We start from the raw sequence: 21708 nt of genomic DNA on the forward strand, positions 1-21708 counted from the left end.
TTTTTAGTAGAGATAGGGTTTCACCATGTTGGCCAGACTGGTCTCCAACTCCTGACCTCAAATGATCCTCCCACAGTGTTGGGATTACAGGTGTGAGCCACTGCGCCCAGCAAGCATATTTAAGTCATATTTGTGATACAATCAAGTTATATTACATGCACATTTTATGGACTTCATAACCCCTTGCAAAAGCAATACATATAATAAATCTACCCATATTGTGTTATATGGAGTACAATTTTCAAATGCTAAAGGAAAGTTTATGGACGTTTAAACTTTGCTAAGATTTCCTTGATTGTGTATAGAATTTATTTGATCCTGAGCTTATGCAGTGACTCATCCCCTAGCTATAACGTTTTCAGGAGCAATCATCTGCTTCACAAAAAATTTATTTTATCATACAGTTACTGATATTTTGTGAACAAAGGGCAGGGACTGTTTGTGCAGGCAGGAAATGCATGTGTCATTTTACCAAGAAAGTACACTTACCTGTATTTGTCTGAATTTATTGGATAATAAGTCAGTCCTCGAGGCGAGTTTTCATGACAATAATCGTGTTAGGACTGCCCATGTCTTCTCATCAACTGGAAGCAGCAGTACAGTAGAAGGAGCGGTGTACATGGGATTGTGGTTTTGGTTCTACCACCATCTATCTGACTTCTCTGCACTTCATTTGTCTCATTGTTAAAAACTTGTCATCATTTTGACATGCTATGTTCTCTTGCAATGTAGCTACATGTGTATAATTGCTTAATGTGGTTTCTTGCTGATGTGTTCCTTTTTAAACTCCTTGTTGACATTAGCTCCCTTGTATCTTCTAAATTTTTTCAGAAAAGATTGGTCTAAGGTTAAAACGTGATTTCTTTGGATCGTTGTTCTTCGTTACTCGTAAATTCATTTGTCATTCACTGAGCGGCACTGTGCTAAGTACTGGAGAACTAGAGATAAAATGATTGTCTATTCTCAGAGTGATAGTCTGTTAGAAGAACAATTGTAATACAGAATGATCAATGTAGGCAAGGGATACAGATAGGGGAGAAGAGATGAATACTGGATGAGTCTATGAATGCTGCATTTTAAAGAAGGAGTAGGAACTGACCAGCAAAGATAAAAAGATGCTGCGATGAGAAATTGCAGTTTATCCATAATTTTATGGGCTCCCTTTCCTAAGCCGCCTCCTATCTGACAGGTTGTATGAGCACTTTAGGACATGCTACGTGATTTGGATTTTTTCCTGGAAGGATAGGCAGCCTGATAGTCAGGTGAGGAACAGGGATGTAATCAGATGTGCACTGGAGGGGTTAGTTTGTATGCCTGTGTGATGGCAAAGGGAAAGGAAGACCAGTTTGGAAACTATTGCAATAACCCAGGAAGGAATAGTGAATGGCAGTGGGGAGTGAGAATGCAGATTCAAGAAATATTAAGTAGGTTGAGTTGCAAGGATGTGGAGAAGAATTGGAGGTGGTGGGTACTTGACCACTTAATGTGATGCTGTCATTTAAAGCAATTAAAAGCTACACTGTTGCATGTAAGTAGTTGGCAAATACTTTCACTTCCCATAATACCACATCTAGATACTGATTTTATTTTTATTTTATAGAGAGACAAAAACACATCAAGAAGTTACAGAATTTTGTGACCACCACACATTATGTTTTAGGAAGAGTAATGAATAGTAACATGGTTGGAGAGGGGGAGGTTGGAGGCAGGGAAACCTGTTAGTGGACCACGTAGAGACTAAAGGCTGGAAGAAGATGAGACAAGGTGGTGCCTGTAAGAGTGGGAGGATATTAATGTGTGTAAAAAGGGAAAAGCTACTGACGTCTTTGGTGCAGTGACAGCGTTCTCACTTGTGTCTACAAAATTGATTCCAAGATCATAAATGTGTCACCTTAGTGCTATAGAAATACAAATGATTATGTACTTTTTGCTTATCTCACTAAAAATATCTATCAAGTCTGTGTAACCGATTTGTAGCTCAAGAAAGTAAAATTCCCTTTAACAGAAATATCTGTCTATAAAACCCATGTTAGGTGAATCACAGTGACAAATCTCTGGATCTTTCTCTTTCTGCTCCAACACAACCACGATCACCTTCTTGTATGACATTGAAATTGAAGAGTTAAGGCTTTTCAAGAAAGATTGTGGTATGGAATTAGATTTAGGAGACGCGACGCTTTTATCAATGCCACAGTTAGAAATTAGATCTCAGCCAGACGCAGTGGCTCACGCCTGTAATCCCAGCACTTTGGGAGGCAGAGGCGGGTGGATCACCTGAGGTCAGGAGTTTAAGACCAGCCTGGCCAACATGGTGAAACTCCGTCTCTACTAAAAATACAAAAATTAGCCGGGCATGGTGGTGGGCACCTGTAATCCTAGCTACGTGGGAGGCTGAGGCAGGGAGGACTGATTGAACCCGGGAGGCGGAGGTTGCAGTGAGCCAAGTCGTGCCATTGCACTCCAGCCTGGGAGACAGAGCAAGACTACGTCTCAAAAAAAAAAAAAAAGAAAAAGAAATTAGATCTCAGAGCCCAGGAGTAGTCGAGACCAGCCTCAGCAACAAAGTGAGACCCCATCTCTACAAAACGTCAAAAAATTAGTCTGGCATAGTGGTGCATGCCTGTAGTCCCAGCTACTTGGGAGGCTGAGGCAGGAGAATTGCTTGAGCCCAGGAGGTCGAACCTTCAGCGAGCCATGTTCATGCCACTGTACTCCACCTGGATGAAAGAGTGAGACCCCATTTCAAAAAGAAAGAAAAAAAGAAATTGGATCTCAAGATGGGTTGCAACTGAGGATGTGTATGTGTAACAAGTAGATTTTTTTTTTTTTTTTTGAGACAGAGTTTCGCTCTTGTCGCCCAGGCTAGAGTGCAATGGCACGATCTCGGCTCACTGCAACCTCCGCCTCCTGGGTTCAAGCGATTCTCCTGCCTCAGCCTCCCGAGTAGCTGGGATTACAGGCACCCACCACCACGCCCGACTAATTTTTGTATTTTTAGTAGAGACAGGAGATGGGGTTTTACCACGTTGGCCAAGCTGGTCTCAAACGCCTGACCTCAGGTGATCCACCCGCCTCGGCCTCCCAAAGTGCTGGGATTGCAGGCGTGAGCCACCGGGCGTGGCCAACAAGTAGATTTTTAATGGTTTTGAATGTAAAAGCTTTTCAGATTTTACTCCCAAAGTTTTGTGGCATCCTGTGAGGGCTGAGCCTTCACTGGCTGCACAGCCTGTGCAGCTGGGTGGAGAGCTCGGGCTGGGCTGACTGCTAATGGTATGGCCTCAAGCAAGTCATGTGTCTTCTCTAAGGCTTAGTTTCTTTGTCTATAAAATAAGCATCATAATAGTACCTCATGAGGCATTGTGAAGGTAATCAATTAGTTCATAATGCCTGCCAGATAATAGTTAATCCATATATTAACATTAAATACAGGAGTATACAATTCCCACCTATTTTCAGTAGTCAGTCTTGCTACATCTAACTTCAATTCCAATCACCATGCGATTATACTTAAAAATAAAAGTACACCCTTCTTTGACAAACACTTCTTCTCTAATTAGGGACATTAGCCCAAATATAGTCTTTATTTTTCCATGGAATAAGTGGAGGAGCATTGAAAAGTGAAAATGTGGAGAAAATAAAACGAAACAAAAATCTGTCATTGTACTCATCAGACCATGCACCTGAGAATAAACTTTCTTACATGGGAATGCTTTTATTTCTCAGGTACATCAAGGAAACAAACACCAAAAATGACCCAAATGAACTCAACAATCTTATCAAGAAAAACTCTGATGTGATAACATGGACCCCTCGACCTGGAGCCACCCTTGATCTGGGAAGAATGCTGAAGGATCCAACAGACAGGTTTGGCTTAAATATTTTTAGAGGATAAAAATGTTTTATATTTTTTTTCAATACTATGAGAAAAGAAATGGCTCACCTCTGGCCTCTTGACAGGTTCCTATTTTGTTTGTTATACAGTAAAATCCACACATCACTTTTTATTTTTTTTTTTTGAGACGGAGTCTCACTCTGTCGCCTAGGGTGGAGCGCAGTGGAGCGATCTCGGCTTACTGCAACCTCCACCTCCCACGTTCAAGCGATTCTCCTGCCTCAGCCTCCTGACTAACTGGGATTACAGGCACATGCCACCATGCCCGGCTAATTTTTGTATTTTTGGTAGAGACAGAGTTTCACCATGTTGGTTAGGCTGGTCTTGAACTCCTGACCTTCGTGATCTGCCCACCTCCACTTCCCAAAGTGCTGGGATTACAGGTGTGAGCCACCGTGCCCAGCCTACATCACTTTTTAAAAATGGAAGTCTTACCATTTAAATAAAATGAACTATCCAATAAGTATCTCACGAATCCAGGGGAAAAGAAGACTGAATTTTTTCCTAATCTTTCATCCTATATAACAATGACTCAAATGTTTTCATCATCTCAGAACCTTACTAGAGAGTAAACAGTGAAGAATCTTTTATCTTACTAAGGTCCATTGATACAGCTCAAAAATAAATTATTTTATGAAAGTAAAAAGCAATAAGAAAATTAGTTTTCATGTCAGTGCAAATATTACCCAATTTCCCATTCCGCAGATAGTACATTTGAACAAGTAACAATAACACACTGGAAATGCAATCCAAGAAAAGTTAACATGATGTCACAAAGCTATATTTTTTTGAATACTACTCTTAAGCCAAATGAAACCATCATGGGCTATTTGGAAATGGACTAACATTTTAGAGAGTGGTACATGCAATTACCAAAAGCTCACCGTCTCCCAGCCTTACCTCTGCAAAGTCAGTATGAATGGTAAATCAGCTCATTCTGTCTTTTGCTAACTTCCCATATTAAACGAGTTATCAAATCTGGTCAATTCTCCTTCATAAAGCACTCACAAATCCATCACTCATCTCTAGCCTCTTCTGCCCTGGCCTTAATTCTGCCTCTCAAAATTTCTCACCTAGACTCCTGCAGTGCCCCCCAACTTGTATCTGTGCCTCCCCCACAAGTTCCCTTGATCCATCTTCCATGCCATTGTCTTCAATCTGCTGGTCACAATCCATTGGCGAGTCCCAAAATGAATGCCGTTGCTCACAGCCAATGTTTTAAAAATGAAATAGAATAAAATGGAATAGAATAGAAAATACCTGAGTACATTGCATGTAACAAGGGTATTATTTCATGAAACTTTTGTTTCATAGGTACCCTTGGTAGGGGGACTCCAGGGTCCTAATGTAAAATGTAGTCTTTACTGGGATGATAGGCAAAATGTTTGAAAGCCCCTGCTCTTCATTGCTGACAAAGTAACCTTTCTAAAATGCAAACATTCCTGTTTAAAATTCTGTAGGATATCCTTAGTGCCTCCAGGATAAAAGTATTTTTAATTTTATTTTCCAGGTCTAAAGGTTTTTAATTATTCCAGTTCTTAGCAAGGTATTCAAGAGTCTTCATCATTTTACATTTGCCTAGCTCTCCAAAAATCTCCTCTTTCGATTGCCCCAGCAGTAGTTTTCAAGATTTAATGAACATCAGAATAATTGAAGAGACTCACATGAATCCAGATCCCTGGACTCCCTTCCCCGACAGATCCTGATTCAGTAGATCTGAGGTAGAGCCCAGGAATCTGCATTTGTATTCTTGTGCCTCACCAAAGCATTCTGGGTGACTAGAAAGTCAACACTGTTGGGTCTTAGAGCTAAGACAAATTATAGAGGACACACAGAGACCAAGTGCTCTAACTGCCTTGCAAGGGGAAGAGGAAAAAATTGTGACTAAGGAAAGCTTAATCTGGGTCTTTGGCATTTAGAGATGAGGAGGATGTCACGAGTAAGTAGGGAGGAGAAAGAGATTCTAGTCAGAAGCAATGGCATGTGCTGGAGAAGGCAAGTGTATGATGGGTTTGGTGAATGCAAATACCTTGAATGAGGGCATAAATATATGTAATTCATTCAGAAATGATTTATTGAACTCCTGTGTACAAGTCATCATCCCAGGTATAGAGGATACAGCTGTGAAGAGGCTTTTGCCCTCACGAAGCCATCTGTCTTCCTGAGTAGAGGGCTGGTGAGTGAAAAGCAGAGGAAAAGGGTGAGATAGGCGGCGGCCAGGCTTGGAGAAAGGCCCCAGAAGCCAGTGCAGGGAATTTGTCCCATGAGTGAGGGGAGCTGCAGAAAGTTATAAAGCAAAGAAGGGACGTTACTGAGTTGTGTTTTAGAAAAACCATTTCAGTTTTGCCGAGAATGGACTGGGGAACAGGTAGAACCACTGGAGTAAGGGAGGGTGGTTGGGAGGGTGTGGCTTTCTATAGAAAGAGATAAGTGAAGCTCCAGACTGAGGCAAGGCAAGGAGTTGCAGAAGAAGATTTGAGATACATTTAGAAATGAGAAGCTTTAGGATTAGGTAATTTTTTTTTTTTTTTACAGAAACCAGTACATCTGTAGCTTTGGGCATATAAAAGTATAGTTTTGAGAAGAGGGTCAGCTACCACCAACTGCCATGTCTTTATGAGATGGGCACATATTTCCCTCCTTATATTTTCTTTATCCAGATCACATCCTATTCCATTCTTGGGATTTAAAATTCCATGTTTTATGCAAGGATACATCTTCACATGGGATGGACAGAACTCTAGGATTGTCAGAGAACTCTACCACATTACTGGCTGGGTTTAAGGATAAAAACTTGCATCTGTCTATTGGCTGTGCTTTGATTAGGACAGCAAGAGCACCATATATTAGAGACACAAAGTTCTGGGAATTTCTTAAAGATAGGCTAAAGTCATCCATATATCCAACGAATATTTATTGAGCACCTGCTGTGGGTTCAGTCATGGTTGCTACTTTCACCAAACCTATATGCTAATTGGAGTGGGGAGGCACGAGTGTGCAGGCATCCACAAAATCATATGGCCAGATTATAAGCAATATTTCCATAATTTACTTGTTTGAAACAAAGAGACCCAAATTAGTGGTTTTCACACTTTTTTTCTAGACATAGACTTCTTTCTTCAAATGAAATCTGACTTAGAAACCTATCACACTAGACAATAGGAGCTGCTCTGATTTAGGCAATGGTGGGACCACTGAGGCACTTCTGTGGGACCTCTTGTGAATTATCTGAGTGGTCTCAAAGCTGCTAGTCTGGTTGACTTTTGCTACTTAAATACTAACTTTTGCCTTCATTACTTATTACTTTCTTTCACTGTTCTCACATCTTTGTGTCTTTAAGCAAGGGCATCATAGAGCCTCCAGAGGGGACCAAAATTTACAAGGATTCCTGGGATTTTGAACCTTATTTGGAAATCTTGAATGCTGCTGTAGGAGATGAAATATTTCTTCACTCATCCTGGATAAAAGAATACTTCACTTGGGCTGGATTTAAAGATTACAACCTTGTGGTCAGGGTATGCTATTGTTCGTCTTTGCTTTCTTGTATAATGGAAATGCATGAACACCCCTTTGTTTTCCAATAAGCATTTATCAAGTCCTATCAACTGCCTAACAGAGAACAGATTTCACAATTGATCAGCAATCTCTTGTTGAATATTTAGAGAATGTTCTTAAGTCCCTAAGTATTTCTTTTGGAACATCTTTTATCTCCTATCACCATGTGTTTTTTGTTGTTTGTGAGTGTTTTTGGCATGGCAGGAACAGCTATTTAAACTGTGGGGCTAGAAGGTAGGATCCACCCAAAGAGGTGATGGCCTGGAGCAAGGTGAGGTAGAAGCAGGTAACCCTTATCTGCAGCTATGCTGAGGCTGAATTGCACAAATTAAGAACTAGGCCTAGGGCTACAGCTTAAACTAGCCCTAACACATACATACAGAGCCACAAGCTAAGAAAGAGTTCATGTTATAACCTAGTCACCAAAACTGGACATATCTCCAAAAGCAAACTAAATACTAGCAGACAGAGGGTGCAAGACAAAGAGGAGGTCTGAAATGGGACAGGAGTAACTGCAAAGTCAGTGAGTAACCAGCCATCTGTGGCTTATAGGAGATGCCTGAGGTTGTGCAGGGGAGCAAAGTTTAGGGATGTCATCAGGAAATGGACAACACTCACACTCTTAAGACACAAATATTCATTACCCTCAGGGTAAGAACTACTCCCAAGTTTAGCTTTCAATTCCTGATCATTAATGCCAGATAATACTTGCTATTTTCAAAAGCAATGATCCCCAAAAACCTAGCTGGGGCCCATGGCCAGTCTGTGACAAAGTTTTTGCTGGCAAATAGTGAAATAAGTAAGAGAGCAGGTATGTATGTCAACTCTCTTTTCTGGGATGAATTGTTATTATTCCATGACTAAGTCCTTTCTATTTGGGGGGTATTAAAACATTCTTTCTTCAATGAAATAAAAGTGTAGCAGAGGCAAGGTTTTTTTCAGTCCTCAGCCAAATAAATGGTTAATATCTATATTAGTTCCCAGATAATTTCTAGAAAATTGTCTTTGAAATCTAATGACCTAGGAAGCATTGGTAAATGATATTTTCATTAGGACAATTGGTACAAAAAAGAGAAAAACTTTTGACAGTTTTTTATAAAACATTTTCAGTGAAACCATTTCTATTTAGCTGCTATATGACAGTGAGAAACATCCCACATTTATTTCCTCACCTGCAAATTTATGGTGGGATTTGATGTCTCATTACTAATAGTACTTCAGATAGCGATAACCAGCTCTATACATTTGATGTTAGTGACATGAAGCGGTTTTGCTAATATAGACTAGGATTTGAATGTTACAGTTCAGGTGAGAGAAGAGACTCTTAATATTAATTTCCAGTTCATTCCTATCATCTATCATTTAAGAGCATTTGAGTCTTACACACTCTTAGAATTTTTAAAGACCTTGACCACTTGATTGATATTCTTCTCTTTACCATGTTGTCATTTGCACAGATGATTGAGACAGATGAGGACTTCAATCCTTTTCCTGGAGGATATGACTATTTGGTTGACTTTTTAGATTTATCCTTCCCAAAAGAAAGACCACAACGAGAACATCCCTATGAGGAAGTAAGCAGCAACACTGGTGGAAGTCTGCTTTTCTTCCTTCTTTCTTTCCTTCCTTCCTTTCTTTCTTCCTTCCTCCCTCCCTTTCCTCCTAAATAAACTTTTAATTTTAGAATAACTTTAGATTTACAGAAAAGTTACAAGGATATTAATTATAATTAATACAATATTAATTATAATACAATATTAATTATAAATATAATTATAATCAATACAATATTAATTATAATACAATATTAATTATAATTAATATAATTATAATTAATACAATATTAATTATAATACAATATTAATTATAATTAATATAATTATAATTAATACAAAGTATTATTAACAACTCACTTTACTATGGTACGTTTGTCACAACTAACAAACCAATATTAAAACATTGTTATTTATCAAAGTTCACACTTACTTCTTTATGAGCCATTCCCAAAGATTGACTTCTTTATCTGCTTACTTCCAAACACCTGCTCAACCTAAGCTGTTATTAGACCTGTGAGCATTGATCTCTGCCTTCCTTTTCCTCTGCCCCTCCCAATGGGTGTCTCTAGAACGGAGTTAGATCAACATGAAGCAACACATTTTATTGAATTCAAATTCTGAACAAATCCCTCGCCAGTGGCAGCATTATGTAAAAAGCTGTGGCATTGGAGACAGTGTCAAGATGGGGACTGATGCCCCTTTCTGCTGATCATGATTCCTGATTAGGAGGCTTTGAGCAGTTATTTAAGCTGTCTGAGCTTTAGGGGTTTTTGTTTGCTTCCACAGGGCTTGCTCCCACCTTACCAGTTTGTCGTGATAGTCAAATGACATAATATATGTGAGCATGCATTGTAATTTAAAATTGTCTATGAATGTGAGAATCATTAGTTATGAGGCTATACGGTCTGCCCTTAAACTTGTTATATGTGCCATTTAAATGTGTGATGTCCTAAATGTAGAGGTTTAAATATACCTTAACCTAATAGATGTAATAAATGTGCTCTTGAACTACATTTTAATAAATTGACTAGTACTTGCTATTGAAGAAATCCTATATTGAAACTTCAGTAAAACTAATAATCTGCTACCTGATTTATAGGTTTTAAAACAAAAAAACTGGCACTGGGCACGGTGGCTCACACCTGTAATCCCAGCACTTTGGGAGGCCAAGGCAGGTGGATCCCCTGAGGTCAGGAGTTTGAGACCAGCCTGGCCAACATGGTGAAACCCCATCTCTACTAAAAATACAAAAATTAGCTGGGCATGGTTGTGGGCACCTGTTGGTGCTACTTGGGAGGCTGAGGCAGGAGAATCTCTTGAACCCAGGAGACGGCAGTTTCAGTGAGCCGAGATCATGCCATTGCATTCCAACCTGGGTGACAGAGCAAAACTCAGTCTCAAAAAACAAACAAAAAAACTGGATTTTTGCATGTAAGAAAATCCTGTGTGAGGCACCATATAGATGATAAATAGGCTTACACCTTTTTAGATAAAACGAATCTTTGCATTTATTGCTTTATATATCAAACACTTACCAAGCTTGCTTTATGCCAAGCACAGTGTTAAACACTTTGGAAATATTAAGACATTTAATCCAACAACAACCCTATGAACAGATATTACTATCTGCCCCCATTTTTGGGGGGAAGAAACTGGGGTTATAAGAGTTAGAATAACTTGCCCATGGTTGTACAGCTAATGAATGGTGGTGCGGGGCTTTAACTCAAGCAGTCTAACTCAAAGTCTATGCTCTTAGCCACTGTGTAGCCTCTCAAATCTGAATTTACAAAACCTCTAAATTGAGGTGTCTGTTAGCCTCAGAGATTCACCTTTGAAAATTTTAAAATAACTTCATTTAAAATATTTAATTTGGGGAAAAAATACCACTTTTTCACAGCTTTCCATAATGCATCTGCTGGATAAAGCAAGCTGCAGCTCTGTTGCAGATTTAAATACACCATGAGGCAAATCATGATGCCTGCTCTGCACATGGTACTGTTATACTGTGGCTTGAGGGCTTTTATCTCCCAGGATTTTAGGGAGAGTTCTATATGCTGAGGTTTGGTTAAAGAGGTTATGCCTATATGTGGTAAGAGCTCCTTTTCTTGCTACCCGGAGCCTTCTCATATTGCCTCCCTCCTGCCACCTTTTTGGAGGTATTAATTGCCTTTCAAACTCATCATTTCTATCACACTGACTCTCCATTCTTAAATGCATGGCTCCTGTAGCTTACCATCCTCCTGCTCCAACCTGGAAGGGCTCCTCTCTAGCTCTGCTGCAAATCTGCTACCTTTCACTGCCTCCAGACCCCACCCATGCCTTTCCCTTCCTTGCTTCACTTCTATGTGGGACTTTCTGCTTAACTGTCTCCTGCCTCGTGGTGTGTAAGTTTCAGCATGTAATTCTGGGTGACTAATCATTTTCCATAGACACCCAAAGGCATTGCTCCTTTGGCTTCCAGTTATAGACAAGGTTGCTCTAAAGAAAACTTATACTAGGTTGAGCCTCCTTTCTTTGTGGGTGACTTTTAAGAATTACAGGATTAGTCCATATTTACTGATAAAAAGACTTTTTTCAGCTGATTTGGGGCTCTTACGTATAGGTGTAGGATCTGTCATCCGGTAGGCTCTACTTATAGAGGGCTTGCACACTGGTGCAAGGCACATCTCATAAACTGGTGAAGCTGGGTGCAGACTGCATCAAGTAGAATGCAGGATGAGAAGGGGGCAGGCCTGCTGAGCTCCAGCTGATCTGAAATTTCCAGAGAACTTGGAAATCCAGATTTTCCTGTGAAATACCCAAATTTATAAATGTAGAAGGCTGAGTCAATGTTCTTAACGAGTTATAGACTACATGAAATGAGAGCTAGGCTGTATTTGGCCAAAGGATCATCAGTATGCTTTAAGCTGTGAAGGTAAGGAGAGGAGCCAGCTAGTAGGCTAGGCGACCCCTGAGTGCCAAAATGTGGAGGCTCTTGCTTTCAGCATCACAAACACACTACCTGCCCTTGTTCTCCCGCCACCCCAAAATTGATTCTACGTATTGAGAGAACTGTCTAAATATATTTGACCTGGGAGCCATACATAGCGTAGGGAAGGGGCCAGCTATCTCATGGACATACTTTTGGGCTTGCCCTGCTGTTATCCACAGTACCTACTTCTCTTCCCTCCACATCCGAACACCCCTCCATGTACTGTCTGGGATTCTATAGCCTCTGCCCTGCATCTCCGGTTTCCACTTGTCTGCATGCTTTCTAGATTCACCTAATTAGTTGAATTCTCCTGTCAATGAATCACTTCCTTTTCTTTTCACTGTGGCAGTTTATTCTTGTATAATTGCTTTGCAACATTTTAGTTGGATCTGGAAATGCAGAGGAGATATGTTATGCATGCAATTTGTCCATCATTGTGAACCAATAGTCTTCTCCTTAGCCCAGTGACAGTACCTCCTTGTTTTCCTGAATATTCTTCTTTTGCATTCTTTTGGAGTTCCTCTTTCCCCAGCCACTGCTTAAGTCTCTTGTTTCCTTCCTGGACTCTGTGTTCATTCCACTGTTCTTCCCAAGTCTCTTCCTGGGTAAACTCACCTGCTAACATCACTTCTCTGTTAATGACTCCAAAAATAATCCCTCTGTCCGGCCCAGAGCTCTCTCTGGCTACCTCCAGTGCTGTCAAGCTTTGGGTTCTTAATAGTCAACTGCCTGCTAGATATAATTGTCTGGATACCTGAATGCTTAATACATAATTTTCAACTTGTTCAAAGTTCAACTCCTCATCTTCCTTCTTTAAAATGTTCTTTTTCCTTTTTCTATCTGATCATTGGTAATATCATTCCCCAAGTCAGTCAAGCTAGAAACAAAGCAGTAATCTTTGGTTCTTCCCTTTTCCTACATCCCCAAATCTAATCAGTCATCTAGACCTTTCCATTTTACACCCCAAATGTTTCTTAAATCTACTTCCAATTCTCCTGTGTGCTCCTCTCCCAGCTAAAAGGCCAAGAAAGGCCATTTACTCCGCACTGGGAGGAACCAGGTCCTGGCACTGCATCTTAGCCAGGCCGACCTTAACCTGACCAAACTGTAGAATCATGTTTCTAAACCTCTATTAGCAAAACTCTGACCTATGTTTGTAACCTCAGTTTCATGATGGATATAATTGTTTTATACAAATCATGCAAAAAAGAGAAATAGATCTAAAAATGCCAAACTTGCAATCATTCTGTGTCATTTAATAGCCTGTCACTTATGAAAAGTTTGCCTCTACTGATGTTGGCATGATATTTACCGGGGGAAAAATGTGATGCAGACACTGAAAGGGCTCCTGTAAACTCTAACATTGGTGCTGATAGATTGTTAAAACTATGTCCAACCAAGGATAACTTCTCTTTATTTTCTTTATATAAATTATCTCATTTTTTTCTCTCAACAGTCTCATAATAGAGAAATGGAGGCTTAGCAAGCTTAAGGTCACGTAATTAGTAAGTGCAGGGCGGAGACTCAAGACCACCTCTGCTTGTCTCCTAATCCTGTGCTGCTTTGGCTCTTCAACAGTTTAAAAGTTGGGCTTCCTTAAGGATAAGGATCTTGACCACTTGATTTAAAGTAATCCTCTTCTGTGACAGGCCAGAAACTATAGACTGTTGTGAGCTTCCAGGCTCTGCTTTAAAGCCTTTGAATGTTCAGGTGGATACTTGAACACTCGGCGTTTAGAATGACGATGACAGCAAAGATTTCTTGAGTGCTTACTATGTGCCAGGCTTTTCTTTTTCTTTTTTTTTGAGGCGGAGTCTCGCTCTGTCGCCCAGGCTGGAGTGCAGTGGCGCGATCTCCGCTCACTGCAAGCTCCGCCTCCCAGGTTCACGCCATTCTCCCGCTTCAGCCTCCCGAGTGGTAGCTGGGACTACAGGCGCCTGCCACCGCGTCCAGCTAATTTTTTGTATTTTTAGTAGAGACGGGGTTTCACTGTGCTAGCCAGGATGGTCTCGATCTCCTGACCCCGTGATCCACCCGCCTCGGCCTCCCAAAGTGCTGGGATTACAGGCATGAGCCACCGCGCCCGGCCTGTTTTAAGTATTTTGTATACATCCTCACAACAATCCTATGAGGAATGTTCTATTATTGTCTTCGTTTTATAGATGAGAAAGCCAAGGCACAGAACGGTGACCAAGATCATACAGCTAGAGTCTGGATTTGAACCCAGCAATCTGCAGTCTGTGCTCTCAGCCAGATGCTCCCCCTGCTCTTAATCCATTTCCTGTTTTCCTTCTTTCGAGCCCTGCTGCACTTAGCATCTTTCCTTTTCTCCTCAGCCTGTGATATCTGCTCCCAGAGACTCTTCTCCTTGGCTCTCGGTGCCTCTGCCATCATGGGCAGCTGCTCCTCCCAGGGACAGGAGGGATCCATACTCTGCTTCCTGGGTTGCCCCTGCTAGTGGTTCCATGTCTATTTCAGATCCATAGCCGGGTGGATGTCATCAGACACGTGGTGAAGAATGGTCTACTCTGGGACGAGTTGTATATAGGATTCCAAACACGGATCCAGCGGGATCCTGACATATACCATCACCTGTAAGTCTGGAAGCACCTAGCGCCACCAGTCCATTGCTGAGGACGCTGTGGATATGCATAAGCAGTCAGTGACTGCCTAAGCCCCCAGATTCTGACTAATATGTGAGATTCCACCTTTAGAGCTTCATTCCTTTGTTAGTTTGTTAAAAAGCAAATCTGGTTAGGAAGGTATAACATTAAAGAGTCATTTACGCATTCATGTGAATGTGTTATTGCACCCTTCTGGACGTGGGTTTTGGTATAAGAAAGAGAAATACATCATAAGAGGGAAAGGGCATGTTGGCCAAGACAAGAATGAGTATTTGTGTGGCAAAGACATGGTCACTGAATTAGTGAATTCCTGCATCACATTTTTGTCTGTGCCCAACTCTGAGCATGAATTTGGTGGGCTAGTTGGTTTAAGGGAATGGCCCACTGAGTTTCTGTCTGCCTGCACTTCAAAACTGTTTAAGTCTTTAGGATCATAGTTAGAATATTTGCACTGAAATTCAGAAAGGGCAATTTGCCATTTTTATATTTGCAAAATAATCACCAAAGAGTACTTTTTCTCATTACTACAGATCCTCTGAAAAAAATGCAGAAATTTTAAAATTCTAATTATTTAAAATATATAAGCAAAAGTTTGTACTCTGAGCTTGCAAGCAGAGGCGTTTATTAAAATTTCTTTTTTACTTCCTTTTGAATGTTTTTAAATGATATGAAAAAGTTTAAAAATGTGAAGCTATATAAAATAAAAAGGAAGTAACCCCACCAAGCACCTCTCCGGAAACTCTGTCTCCTGACCTTCCCTCCACCCACTCTTATGGTAAGCTTTGATAATAGCTCAGTGTATATCCTCCCAGGCCTGTTTCTGGACATAGCAACATTTCTCTAAATATATTTGTTTTCAATAAGATGTCCCACATAGTTGGTAGTGAGGGAGTGTTATTGTTGCCATTGTTTTTATTTTTTTTTTAATTTTGGCAAAGCACACGCCACCTTTGGGATGTTGCTATTGTTTTTAAATGAAATCCTAGTACAGATGTTCTGCAACTTGCATTTTTTACTCATCAATATATTTTAGATAGCCTCCCATATTGGGACATCCAGGTCAACCTCAAATCTTTTAACAGCTGTAAGACATTCCAAGTTTTTTTCATTTTCAACGGATCATATACCTAACTCTTGTTCTAGAAAGAAAGGAATCTGGCAACTTTTGAGGGGATCTTGGGGATTTTTTTTCTTAAGACAATAATTCCATCTTGGAAATCACTAAACTCTATCTTTTTCTATTGTGTTTTGGTAACAAGGGTCACAAATATAAGATGTCATCATGAATATTGGGAAGCAGTCACAGTCCACTTTATCTTGTTCCTCTGAAAATGGGATTTGTGAATTTACTAAACATTCTTCTGGTTATAAAAATAATACATATCCACTGTCAAAAATTTGAAAAAATATTTTAAAATGAAAAATTAAAACTACAAATAATACCACTACCCAGAAATAATAATCGATATTTTGGTGTCTAGCTAATCTTTCTTTTTTTGCTTCCAAGCACATATACCATACATACTTTTCTACCTGTGTGTTTATCAAAGCGATTTTCCACAGTATTATATTTTCCTACATCATTTTTAATGCCTGCTTACCTGATACCACATACCTATATTAGCACTTTATTTAACCTCTTTGACCTTTAAGTCATTTCTAACTTTTCACTATTTGAAACAATGGCAAATAATCATGTGGATGTGTCTTGCACACATTCATAGTGACTTCTGTAAGTTAAATTCTTAGGAGCGGGGCTGCTGGATTCCATGAATACAGTGTCTAGGCTTTTAGTGCCCTCTGCCAAATCGTTCTTTGGGAAGCCAGTTCACCTTTCCAAAAGTAATGTATGAGAGAATACCTTTACCTGTACCTTCACTAATAACTAGATTCTATTGCTTTTGTGTACAAGATATAGATGTAGATTTTCATATATAAGGATTCCTTAAAGCAAGGAACATCATAGTACAATAAAAATGAGACAAAATCTCGTTCGAGGGACTATCTGTATTCAACATCCTGAAAGTTCTGAGCTACATCAACAGCTGGAACAGTACAGAAACACTATATCTTAGGGAGGACAGAGTGCCAGGTACCAAATAGATCCTGGCAAACGAACAGGCATGGAAGTTTCCAGAGCACATTCCCATGCTTTATCTCTCTTACAGGTTTTGGAATCATTTTCAAATAAAACTCCCCCTCACGCCACCCAACTGGAAGTCATTCCTGACGTGCTGTGAGCAGAATGGGCCTGGGATTTTGCAAGTAAGGAATATCCTGTAGGTTTGGGAGCCATCCTACCGTGTATCCCGTGACACTCTCTTTGACACCTAAATTAAGCAGACACCTTGCCTGACAGAAACCCTGACTTTTGGGGGACTGAGAACAGCTAACATTCCAAGAACATTCAAGCGTTTTTAAAAGTAAATAAACAGGCTAGGCGCGGGGGCTCATGCCTGTAATCCCAGCACTTCGGGAGGCCGAGGCGGGTGGATCACCTGAGGTCAGAAGTTCAAGACCCACCTGGCCAACATGGTGAAACCACGTCTCTACTAAAAATGCAAAAATTAGCCAGGCATGGTGGTGCTTGCTTACAATCACAGCTACTCAAGAGGCTGAGGCAGGAGAATTGCTTGAACAAGGGAGGCGGAGGTTGTAGTGAGCCGAGATTATGCCATTGCACTCCAGCCTGGGAGACAAGAGCAAAAGTCCATCCCCCCACCCCCACCAAAAAAACTAAATCAATAGTGCATCCAGTCCAGAGTCCATAGAACCTTTGGCCTGGTTGAGGTAAACGTACAGCCAATAAGTAAAACCAAAATCGTCCAGGTTGTGAGTGTTTAAAACATAATCCTGAGCACACGAGGGAAAGCAGCAACAAAAGCTGAAGAGAGACAAACTAAAAACCGAGGGTGAAATGGAAAGCAGCACCTCCTCATTTCCAACAGACCTCTCTCCTCTTTTGGACTAATGACGATGAACTTGCCTGGCACAAATCAGATTTGACATTCCTTTCCTGCAGCCTGAGATATGATTTTATTAAGTAAATTATAAAACCTGTCTCAGCTGTGTGCAGTGGCTCATGCCTGTAATCCCAGCACTTGGGAGGCTAAGGTGGGCAGATCACTTGAGGTCAGGAGTTTGAGACCAGCCTGGCCAACATGGTGAAACCCCGTCTCTACTAAAAATACAAAAATTAGCCAGGTATGGTGGTGGGTGCCTATAGTCCAAGGTACTTCGGAAGCTGAGGCATGAGAATCACTTGAGCCGGGGAGGCGGAGGTTGCAGTGAGCCAAGATTGTGCCACTGCACTCCAGCCTGGGCCACAGAGGGAAACTCTTGTCTTAAAAAAAAAAAAAAAAAAAAAAACCTGTCTCCTCATGCTTCTGATTGAAGGGAGCATATGACTGCAAAGATAGTAAACTCGTTGACTCATGCATTTATTTATTCCACAAACAGCTATCCCATCCCATTGTGTTATAATAATCTATTAATTGTTTTTCCCAGTAGATACTGAGATTCTTAAAAGTAGGAACTGTCACCTGGGTAGCCCTAGTGCCTAGCACAGTGCTGAGCACACGTATGGTTTTATTCCTAATATGAATTCAAGGAAGGAAGGTACAAGTGAATTTCTCTTTCCCATTGTCAGCATGACTTGCCTCTTAAAATAGGCTTCAATGTCTTTAGCAGTAAAATTAAGGTTTGAATTAGAATATCTTTTACATCCTTTCCAGTTGTAAAGTTATTTGTTCCATACTCTAATCTAGCATAAAGCACTGGGCTAGAACTTCTAAGTTATAAGCTAGAAGGGATGCTAAGGAAATCCACATGCAACTTTATTACAAGGTAGACTCTCATGAGCACTGTATTTGTTGTACAAACTGAGTGTCAGGAATACTGAGGAAAGAAGGATTGCATGTGAGGTTTTGAGATGACCAAGAAGAACATTGTAGAGAGATAGCATTTGAGGAGTAAGGGGTAGGGGATTGGCTTAAAGATTGGGAAAAGTTTTAAACAAGCTAAAACAGAGAGAGAGGAAGAATATTCCAGACAGAGTGGGGGAGGTTAAAAGGTGGAAAAATACAAGGTGAATTCATGCAATGGCAAGTCTTCCTCATATGGCACCGAAGTAAGGGAAACCAGGAAAGGGGCATGAGTGGGAACTGGGAGAATAAGGAGAGTTAAGAGGGCTCAATGCAGATGCTGAGCAGGTTTAGCCGTTGTGAAAAAGCAACAGGAATAAAAGATAAGGAGGCAGCAGATAGAGCAACAAGTCCAAGGTCTTAGAGATGGAGCAGTTTTGAAAGAAGACAAGTTAAAGATGTTTCTGTATAAGTGGGTGAATGAAGTGGAGCAGAGATGAAGGCAAGAGAAATCAAGAGATCACTGTGTGCATTTGGACATTGCTGTCTCAAGGAGACTTGGAGTCTGACCTTTTGAGTTAAAATTCCAGCTCTGTCACCTACCATATGACGTTGGGCAAATTATTGGATCTCTTTGTGTTCCAGATTTCCATCTGTAAAATGAGTAATAATAGCACTTACCTCACAGGGTTATGTCATAGTATAAGGCATGTCTAGAAAAGTGACATGCCATGGTAAGTGAACAATAGATGTTGACCATATCAGCCCCATGAAATAAACAGGAATACCATGTGGCCCACAGTCAGTTGGTAAATCCTTAAGACTTGGGAGGAGGGTCATATTCCAGTTCACATTCCAGTTTTAGATTCTCGCTTATCTTAAAGCATTATAGACCTTGAACTAAATAAGAATAAAAATTTGCCCCAGTGCAGTAAGAAAATGAAAAGGCATTGAAATGAGACTCATACTGTTGTTCGTTAACAATATCTTCATTTCACAGGAATGCAAAACCACATGAAAATTTCAAGAATTCACTGATCTGATGCAAAATGAAAATTTATCATTACATCTTGAACCCAGGAAGCTTACAGCAAAGAGGCTATGCTTTATGACGTCAGCAGTGGATAATTCCACGTTGCCTTTGTGATTTGCGCATATAGCTTACATTTGTGGATCACTACATAGCCAGATCAAAAACATTTTACTTGTTCCATCCACAGTTCTCTACAAAAAGAACCAATGAACCCAATAGGAACAAATTCTCTGTGGAAAATAAAGCATAACTGTAGTAGATAGGAATCAGTCACAGAGGAAACAGGAAGAGAAAAACATCCAAGACTACAGTGAAAACAGGAAATGGTCTGTTTTCATGATATTCATATGATTAAGACGCAAATTTTTTCTTAGGAAAATGTGATTGTTAACTAGAATTCTGTTTTACATGTTGACATTTCCAACACACACACACACCACTGATTTGAACTTCAAAATCTATTTTCTGATTATATATGCTAGGTCTGATTCTGAAGATACAAGAATTCAATGGTGGAATTTGTCTCCTGAAATTTCTAGATTCATAATTAGAAGTGTTTATTACCAACTTCTCACTTAGATTAACATCAATGATGTTTGATTATTCTGGTTAACCGCTCACATGCATAACAATAATGCTAGAAATTCAGGAATTACATTTTGTGATTTATACTGTGTGGTAAATTATTCAGTTTTCACTGAAAATATAATGTATATCAATGTAATGTAGGTCAGAATGTCTATGGTGAGCAAATAAAAGATTATTTTAAAATATGAATTTTTCTCATACTAAGTCTATCTTTATTCTCCTGCTATCTTTCCAGTTCTCTCCTTCTGATCTCCTGATACCACCAGTTCCTTGACATCACCAGGACCACCAATTCACTGACCTGATATCAGCTCCTATGTCCTCACTTCCCTTTGCACTCCTCTCGCATATACCCCACATCTCCTGCTCTCTCCCCATCTCCAGTATCTCATGTCTCACTTCCATTACTTAAATAAAAAACCATGAAATCATCTTTCTACTTGGCTCTCACATCCACTCTGTCAACAAATTGTCACCTTCATCTTCAGAATATACCCAGGGTCTGACCAATTTCTACCACTTCCACTGCTACCAAGATCAGAAGAGGAAGGAAACTCAAAGGTACGATAATCTTGGCATTACGGACTGATTTTCCTCCACAGACACCCGCCAATTCCAGAAAAGGCCAAGAAACTGAATGCCTCAAAATTTGCTCAAAGCCATTTACTGGGAGATGTCTCATGGTTGACACACTCCTAGTGTGAAGTCACCCTAAAGAGTGCCAGGGAAGCTGCTAGCTCTTGGGTGCTGCCACCACATCTGGTCCCCTGACTTGTTTTTTGAAGCAAAAATATTGACACCAACATGTGACAAGAGCATGCGGGGAAACAAAAATTTCAGGACAATTTCAGAAATGATCATAGATGCAAAATTCCAAACAAAGTATCAACAAATCCAACCTAGCAATTTATAAAAAGGATAATTTATTACAATTCAGTTGGCTTTAGTCTCAATGCAAAGTTAGTTTCACATGTGAAAATCAACCACATTAACCGAATAAAGGAGAAATTTTAGTCTGGGCATGGTGGCTCATGCCTGTAATCCCAGGACTTTGGGAGGATGAGGTGGGAGGATCACTTGAGTGCAGGAGTTTGAGACCAGCAACTTCAGACCAGCCTGGCCAACATAGTAAGACTCTACAAAAAAAATTTTTTTTTAATTAGCTGTTCATCATGGCATGCACCTGTAATCTCAGCTACTCAGAAGGCTGAGGCAGGAAGATCATTTGAGCCCAGGAGGTGGAGGCTTCAGTGAGTCACGTTCGTGCCACTGCACTCAGCCTGGGCAACAGAGTAAGACCCTGATTATAAATAAATAGAAGAAATTGTATAGGATAATGTCAATTTATGTATAAAAAATTTGATAAATGCTTTAATAGCCATTCGTGAACTTAAGTGAATAAAGAAATTCATAGTAACCAGGAATAGAAAAGATCTTTCTCTGAAAGAAACACTACAGCAAATATTTTAGCAGTGAGATGTTTAAACCTGCCCAGATTGGCAGTATTTCAAGGAGACCAGCCATCAACACTTCTTTGCAATATAATGAAAATTCTAGTCAGTGCAATAAGGCAAGAAATACGAAGTGTAATTATTAGAAGAAATAGCACTTTGGGAGGCCGAGGCG

At 40.2% G+C, this 21708-nt stretch overlaps 1 protein-coding gene across 10 annotated transcripts in view; it reads left to right on the forward strand.

The window, feature by feature from the left end:
- The window catches only part of LOC129473601 (cytidine monophosphate-N-acetylneuraminic acid hydroxylase), an 87814-nt gene extending 67301 nt beyond the window's left edge, over positions 1 to 20513 (forward strand). For 5 of the 10 annotated variants that reach the window (XM_063632716.1, XM_063632720.1, XM_055264253.2 and 2 more), the window contains 6 exons: positions 3724 to 3864; positions 7233 to 7407; positions 8905 to 9021; positions 14453 to 14568; positions 16767 to 16863; positions 19462 to 20271. In XM_063632716.1, coding sequence (XP_063488786.1) covers positions 3724 to 3864; positions 7233 to 7407; positions 8905 to 9021; positions 14453 to 14568; positions 16767 to 16863; positions 19462 to 19479 — 664 coding nt within the window. In that variant the 3' untranslated portion in view covers positions 19480 to 20271. Of the gene's footprint in view, positions 1 to 3723; positions 3865 to 7232; positions 7408 to 8904; positions 9022 to 14452; positions 14569 to 16766; positions 16864 to 19461; positions 20272 to 20317 lie in introns of those variants that run through there. The other 5 variants (XM_063632715.1, XM_063632717.1, XM_055264252.2 and 2 more) reach the window with 1 other exon arrangement.
- The last annotated feature ends 1195 nt before the right edge of the window (positions 20514 to 21708 follow it).

The sequence above is a fragment of the Symphalangus syndactylus genome, chromosome 23, assembly GCF_028878055.3.
Source record: "Symphalangus syndactylus isolate Jambi chromosome 23, NHGRI_mSymSyn1-v2.1_pri, whole genome shotgun sequence".
NCBI classification, from domain to species: domain Eukaryota; kingdom Metazoa; phylum Chordata; class Mammalia; order Primates; family Hylobatidae; genus Symphalangus; species Symphalangus syndactylus.